At 46.2% G+C, this 7,500-nt stretch overlaps 1 protein-coding gene across 1 annotated transcript in view; it reads right to left on the bottom strand.

Annotated features, from left to right (window-relative positions):
* The window catches only part of LOC145414048 (uncharacterized), a 9,147-nt gene extending 8,863 nt beyond the window's left edge, over positions 1–284 (bottom strand). Inside the window, exon 1 of the mRNA XM_080283611.1 lies at positions 155–284. Coding sequence (XP_080139737.1) covers positions 155–284 — 130 coding nt within the window. The remainder of the gene's footprint in view (positions 1–154) is intronic.
* Positions 285–7,500: the final 7,216 nt, after the last annotated feature.

Raw genomic sequence — 7,500 nt, 5'->3', positions numbered from 1 at the left:
CTGGGGTGAGAGAGGCCTGTGTTGGCTATGACTCTCTCTCTCTCTCTCCTAGTCAGTCTCTCATCCCCACATAACCAGGTAAAGCCAATCAGATATACCTTGCTGGTATCAGTGGTGGGGTGAGAGAGGCGTGTGCTAGCTCTCTCTCTCTCACTGCTATAGCCTCGTCCGTCGTGCCAGCAGTCGGGATAGGGGGCTGGGATGCTGCTGGGGCTAGGAGGGGTGTACAGATCCGCCGCTGCCTGTAGAAGGATAGTTACAGAGCCTCGCCTTCCCTCCGTCATCGCCTTCTGTAAAGAGTGGTGTGGTGGTGGTGGTAGGAGTGCTGGTGGTAGTAGGATTATTATTATTATTATTATTATTATTATTATTATTATTATTAGTCGTCGTAATAACACTAGGAGCAGCAGCGATAACAGTAGTAGTAGAAGTAGTAGCAGTAATAATAGTAGTTGCAGTAGTTATAGCAGCAGTAGTTGTAGTATTAGTAGCAGCAGCAGTAGTAGTAGTAGTGGTAGTAGTAGTAGTAGTAGTAGTAGTGACACAAACAATGAGGAAGCAGAACAGCCTCAAAGGTCTGTGCGAGAAGGTCGTCCCACATACTGGATGGGCAAATCCCGAGAAAATGCAGTAACCTGGGTGAACACCACATATAATGAAATAGTTGGATGGTCCTCAAGTAACCTTTTTGAACCTCCCAAATGCAATGCTACAACTGACATGATCAAGGAAATCACTCGCCTGATAGCCAGCTACAACAATAACACACTCATTGCCTCATTCTCTCTTAAGGTCCTTGCACTAATACCACATCTCTTCCTCAACAAGACCCGCCCAAGAGGTAGCTTTGCAGAAAATATTAAGGCCATCCAAAGGCGGGTTGAAACATGGAAAAGAGGTGAAATCGACAACCTACTTGAGGAAGCAAGGGCCTTGCAGATGAGAATAAACAACCGAGGCAGAAGAAATCAGAATACCAACGATGTGGCAAGGATTTTTGGCAGCAAGATGAGACAGGGGAAGGTCTCGATGGCAACAAGATCCCTGTCAGCTGAATCACCAAACGGAGTACTTGACCTGACATGAAACAATGCAACAACTGAGAGAAAAACACCCGACTGCACGACAAGCAAATGCCCAATCAAAGCTTGATGGCAACTACACTCCTCCCAACCCCATCATATATGACAGGATAACTGGAGATATGGTGTGGCGGAAGGCAATGCACACACAGGGAGGGGCAGGACCGTCAGGCCTGGATGCAAAATCTTGGCGAGTAATCCTCAGTAACATCAAGTTTGGGGAGGCAGCAACAGACCTATGTAACACCATTGCCTCACTGGCGAGGAAGCTGGCTTCAAGTCAGTGCAGTAACATCGAAGCACTGACGGCTTGCAGACTAATCCCCCTTGATAAGAATCCTGGATGCAGGCCCATCGGGGTGGGTGAAGTCTTAAGACGGATTATAGGAAAATGCATCATGGAGGTGGTGAAAGATAATGTGAAGCAGACAGTTGGCAACCTCCAGGCGTGTGCAGGCCAGCAGGCAGGAGGTGAGGCAGCAGTTTACTCCATGAGGATAATATTTGGGGAAGAGGACTGTCAAGCAGTATTATTAGTTGATGCCTCAAATGCATTTAATTCCATCAACCGGGAGGCAATGCTGCACAATATCAAGGTTAAATGCCCAGCATTTGCCCAATATGTGGAAAACACCTACAAAGAACCAGCAGACCTCTACATTGTGGGTAAGACAGCGGCTCACGATGTCGGTGTAATCCAGTCCACAGAAGGAACTACCCAGGGGGACCCCGTTGCCATGGCTATGTACGCCCTGGCGATGACAGTGCTGCAACAACAGATCAAATACGAGGCCACCAATGTGAAACAGGTAGCCTATGCAGATGATCTCACGGGTGCTGGCAAGGTTGAGGATGTGAGGAAATGGTGGGACCTTGTAACATCTCATGGCCCTGAAATAGGTTACTACCCTAATGCCAGTAAGTCCATCTTGATCGTGAAACCAGCTTACTATCAAGATGCACAAGAAGCATTTAGAGGCACAAACTTGATGGTGACTAAGGAAGGTCAGAGGCATCTAGGGGCTGTGATTGGAACTAAGGAATTCAAAGACAAATATGTGAGTGATAAGGTAAAGACATGGGTAGAAGAAATTTATACACAATCCAGCCACGTAAAAACCGAACCCCATGCAGCATACAGTGCATTTACCTATGGTGTAAAGCACAAGTGGACCTTCGTGATGAGGACCATACCAGACATCGAGTTGCTGCTACAACCACTGGAGGATGCAATCAGGGATTCATTCCTCCCATCTCTAACCAATGGACACATCCCCACACCAGAAGAGAGGGACCTTCTAGCACTACCACCCAGGATGGGAGGCCTTGGCATTATAAATCCAGTAGCCGTGGCAAGCTATGAACACAGAAATTCACTCAGGCTCACCGAATCCTTGTCACAGAAGATCTGCGCCCAGGTTGAGACGAGTGAAATCAACCACCAAAGGCAGAAAGACATAAAGACACAGATAAGCAAGGAGCGTGAAGCAAGACAAAAAGACCAACTGCAGCACATAATCGAACATCTAACTCCAGACCAGTGCAGAAGAGTTGAAGCTGCACAAGAGGTTGGGGCATCGAACTGGCTCACAACCCTGCCTCTCAAGGCAAAGGGCTTCCACTTCAACAAACAAGAATTTATTGACGCCATAGCCTTGAGATATGGGTGGCCAATAGAGAACCTACCTCAACTCTGTCTCTGTGGCACTGCCTTTGATGCAGACCATGCAATGGTATGCAAGAAGGGAGGCTTTGTTTGCATCCAACACGATGAAGTACGCGACCTCACTGCCAAAATGCTGCAGGAAATATGCCATGATGTCACGATTGAGCCAGCTCTGCTACCCCTGGACGGCGATCACTTCACCCACAGAACAGCAAACACATCAAATGATGCAGGAGTGGATGTCAGTGCTCGAGGTTTCTGGACACGTGGGCAGAGGGCGTTCTTCGGCATCAGGATATTTGATCCCATGGCAGCATGTCATCGTGAACTGTCTTTCGAAGCTGCACACAAGAGGAATGAGCGGGAAAAAAAAAAATTATCAAGAAAGGATCCAACATGTGGACCACGGTCGATTCACTCCCCTTGTGTTCACGACATCAGGTGGGGTGGGTCCAGAGGCAGTGAGATTCTACTCGAGACTGGCAGAGGTTCTTTCTGAGAAGAAACATCAACCGCAGAGTTCTGTTATGGCCTGGATGAGATGTCGACTCTCATTCTCCCTCGTGAGGTCTGCTCTGCTATGTCTCAGGGGCACAAGATCATCAGCCCTCAGGCCTGTCTCTCTTGCGGGTATGGATTACGAAGCTACAGTGGTCGAGAGTCGCATAGACCAGCGACTCCAATAGTTTAATGTCTTTATTTACACTGTAATATCAATAAATAAAAAATAAAATAATAATAGTAATAGTAGATGGTTGGTAACCACAGCCGTTGGCGTGCTTGGGGCCAACGGATTGTAATATGAGGGTTAGTGTTAACCTTCACATTACAACTCCAAATGGTGAACTGTATTAGGAAGGTTGGTTTTGATCTTCACAATATAATTCACCAATGGATAGAGGTGGTAGTAGTAGTAGTAGTAGTAGTAGTAGTAAAAGAAGAAGAAGAAAAAAAATAGTAGTAGTAGTAGCAGCAGTAGCAGTAGTTACAAACGGGGTGGAAGTCCTGGCGTGTCTCTCAAGTAGTGGCATTTTCTCAGGTAGAAGGCCCAGCCCTACCGACCGTATCGCCTTGGCTAAGCTTCTATCTCAGCAGCACAGGGTCGATCACTGCCTGGTGTGCACCACATCAGGTCCAATTCTTTAACATTTGTTTTGGACAGGTGTCATCACATCCCGGCGGTGCACGTGGCACGTGACACGCGCCACGTGCAGCATGTCGTAACTCTTCAAAAGAGTGCCACAGGCCAGACAGTTTGTGGTGAAGGCATGACACTTGGTAGGTAGACAGCCATCAGTATATTGTAGGTAGCCTCGGGGTGTAAACTTGGTAGGTAGACAGCCATCAGTATACTGTAGGTAGCCTCGGGGTGTAAACTTGGTAGGTAGATAGCCGTCAGTATACTGTAGGTAGCCTCGGGGTGTAAACTTGGTAGGTAGACAGCCATTAGTATACTGTAGGTAGCCTCGGGGTGTAAGGCAACATTTCAGTGCTTTCCAATTGAAATGGCCTGACTCATACCTCGCCGACAAAGGTGTTTCAGTGGTAGTAGTAGTAGTAGTAGTAGCAGCAGCAGTAGTAGTAGTAGTAGTAGTAGTAGTAGTAGTAGCAGTAGTAGTAGTAGTAGTAGTAGCAGCAGCAGCAGTAGTAGTAGTAGTATAGAAGTACATCATATAGCATCAAACCTTTCAATCATTTTCTTCTGTCTGTATTTCCTACTGCCCATGACCTCCAGTGTAGGGAGGTAAGTAGGTAGATAGACAGGCAGGTAGGCAGGTAGGTAGGTATGTAGGTAGGTAGATAAACAGACAGGCAGGTAGGTAGGTAGGTATGTAGGGAGAGAGGAAGGGAAGAGGTAAGTTAACCAAAACTCCCAGTCCTTCATGTATGCAACAGATCAGCTCTGGAACTGTCTCCCTCTGTCTGTATTTCCTACTGCCTATGACCTCCAGTCTTTCAATCGCAGTGTGTCCAGTCATCTCGAAATGAACGCATCTTGAATTTGGCTCTCTGTTATTTTCTTGGAGGGAACAATTGGTATACTCCTGGCCTTGGGTTCCTTCTTCCTTGCATGAAAGAAACACACACACACACACACACACACACACACACACACACACACACACACACACACACACACACACACACACACACACACACACTCCACTGTTTACATATGTGTTGAGTTAAGGTCATGAGCACGCACGTCTGACACACACAGACACAGACACACACACACAGACACACACAGAGACACACACACACACACACACACACACACACACACACACACACACACACACACACACACACACACACACACACACACACACACACACACACACACACACTCCTTACGTGAGGTGTAGGAGATATGCATGTTTGCCAAATACATTCTCTTGTAAATTACTCAAGGGAGTCAATAAGTCAGTTTTAATATGCCCATGTCCTACTCTCTAATTACTGCCCCCATTTCAGGACATGCTGATATAGGTGGGTCATTTGTACGTGGCTCAGGGGGTCGTCCGTGGCTGTAAATTTCACGTACGTTACAGTGCTACGTCCTTATATCCTTTCCACAGCACCTCTTCGTGACTAGCATCATGTTAGTGTTATTCTCTAATGCTTAGTGGTAGGATAGTACTACGGCTCTATATCCTTCCATAGCACTTCTTCGTGACTAGCACACACACACACACACACACACACACACACACATACAAATCCCCATACTCACACCACCACCGCCATCACCACACACACACACACACACACACACACACACACACACACACACACACACACACGACCTCTGATATTAAACAAACTCTAAAAAAACACCAGCGTAATGACGACTGATTGCTTCTTATTTTTTCCTGCCGACCCTCCCTTGTGAGTTGAAAGAGGCACGCAACCGATATGGTCCCGGGTTCGATTTATAAAGAAACATACGAGAAATCCACGGTTGTAGGTTCGATTTTGTTTTTGCTGGAAGGTCAAGGTCCCTAATTTCGTTTCCGTAACACCTTTTCCTTAGTGATTTATTTTGCTTGTTACACCTTATGAAATCTCTCTCTCTCTCTCTCTCTCTCTCTCTCTCTCTCTCTCTCTCTCTCTCTCTCTCTCTTATAGATGATTAATGATTAGATAGAAAACAAGAATATATTAACTACTACTACTACTACTACTACTACCACCATCACCACTACTACCACCACCACTACGACTACTACTACTACTACTATTACTACTACTACTCTACCATCTCTCTCTCTCTCCCCCCCCTCTCTCTCTCTCTCTCGACCCTGGCTCTATCAAGGGCGCCAGGGAACGTATAATTTGGCCAGATTCGCGCGCCAAATTGCGATTACGCGGGATCCAAATTCGCTAAAAAACTTAAGCCAATATTTCACGTATCATAGATTCCTTAACGCCAATTTCTGACCGATTTATTCTGCCTTTTTTCCTGTTTTTTTTGTTTTTATAATGCGTTCGACTCTGGACATAGGTTTCAAAAGCCCGTTTCCTAAGGTTCAGCTTTCCTCCTACGTGCTCTATACCTTCACGTGTCACCAATTCGGCTCTAACACCCACCGTCCATATTGAATACATGCTGGGGCTGTCTGAAGGAAGAAAAGAAGGAGTTATGTGGAAGAAAGAAGGACTAGGGAAGGAGGAAGGAAGGAAGGAAGGAAATAAAGAAGGAAGGAAGGAAGGAAGGAAGGAAGATAGGAAGGAAAGAAGGAAAGATGGGTAGAATGAAGGAGGGAAGGAAGGAAGGAAAGAAGAAAGAAGGAAGGAAAGAAGGAAGGAGAGGAGAAAAGAAGGAAGGAAGGAAGGAAGGAAGAAAGGTAGGAAGGAAAGATGGATAGCATGAAGGAGGGAAGGAAGGAAGGAAAGAAGAAAGAAGGAAGGAAGGAAGGAAGGAGAGAAGAATAGAAAGAAGGAAGGAAGGAACGAAGGAAGGAAAGGAGGAAAGAAGGGTAATGGAGGGAAGAGGGAAGAAAGGAGAAGATATGAGAGACAGACAGACAGACAGACAGACAGACAGACAAACAGACAGAGACAGAGAGAGAAGGAAGGAGGAAAAAAAAAGAAGAAAGAGAGGATGGAAGGAAGAGAGGAGGAGGAGGAGGAGGAGGAAAAGAGGGGGAAGTGAAGGAAGGAAGAGAGAAGGAAAAGAAGGAGGGATGTAGGAAGGAAGGAAAATAAAGATAGAGATAAAATTGAGAGTTAGGGAAGGAAGGTAAGATTACGAGGTCGATAGGGTTGACCTGTGTGTGTGTGTGTGTGTGTGTGTGTGTGTGTGTGTGTGTGTGTGTGTAAGTGTTGTTTTCAAGGTCTGGGTAGAAGGACACTCGTCTTCTTCCTCCTCTTCATTTTCTCTTCCTCCTCCTTCTCCTCCTCCTCCTCTTCCTCATCCTTCTCCTCCTCCTCCTCCTCCTCCTCCTTCTCTTCCTCCTCCTCCTCCTTCTCTTCCTCCTCTTTCATCTTCTTCTTCTTCTTCTTCTTCTTCCCTTTTTCCTTCTCCTCCTTCTCATACAAATACAGAGATTAACCCTACAAAATGCTGTTAGTCACGAAGAAGTGCTATGGGAAGGATGTAGAGCCGTAGTATTGTCTTTTTCTGTCACTGAGCTACGTGAAATAAGCTGCAAAAGGACGAGAATCTGGGTCAAGTCAAGGTGAAAGGAGTATAGTCACGAAGAAGTGCTATGGGAAGGATGTAGAGCCGTAGTATTGTTTTTTTCT

This window comes from Coenobita brevimanus, chromosome 98 (assembly GCF_032717465.1).
Source record: "Coenobita brevimanus isolate Jiangsu-jjx chromosome 98, ASM3271746v2, whole genome shotgun sequence".
In the NCBI taxonomy this organism is placed as follows: Eukaryota; Metazoa; Arthropoda; class Malacostraca; order Decapoda; family Coenobitidae; genus Coenobita; species Coenobita brevimanus.
The sequence above is the reverse complement of the archived record's forward strand: the minus strand, read 5'-3'. Positions and strand labels throughout refer to the sequence as shown.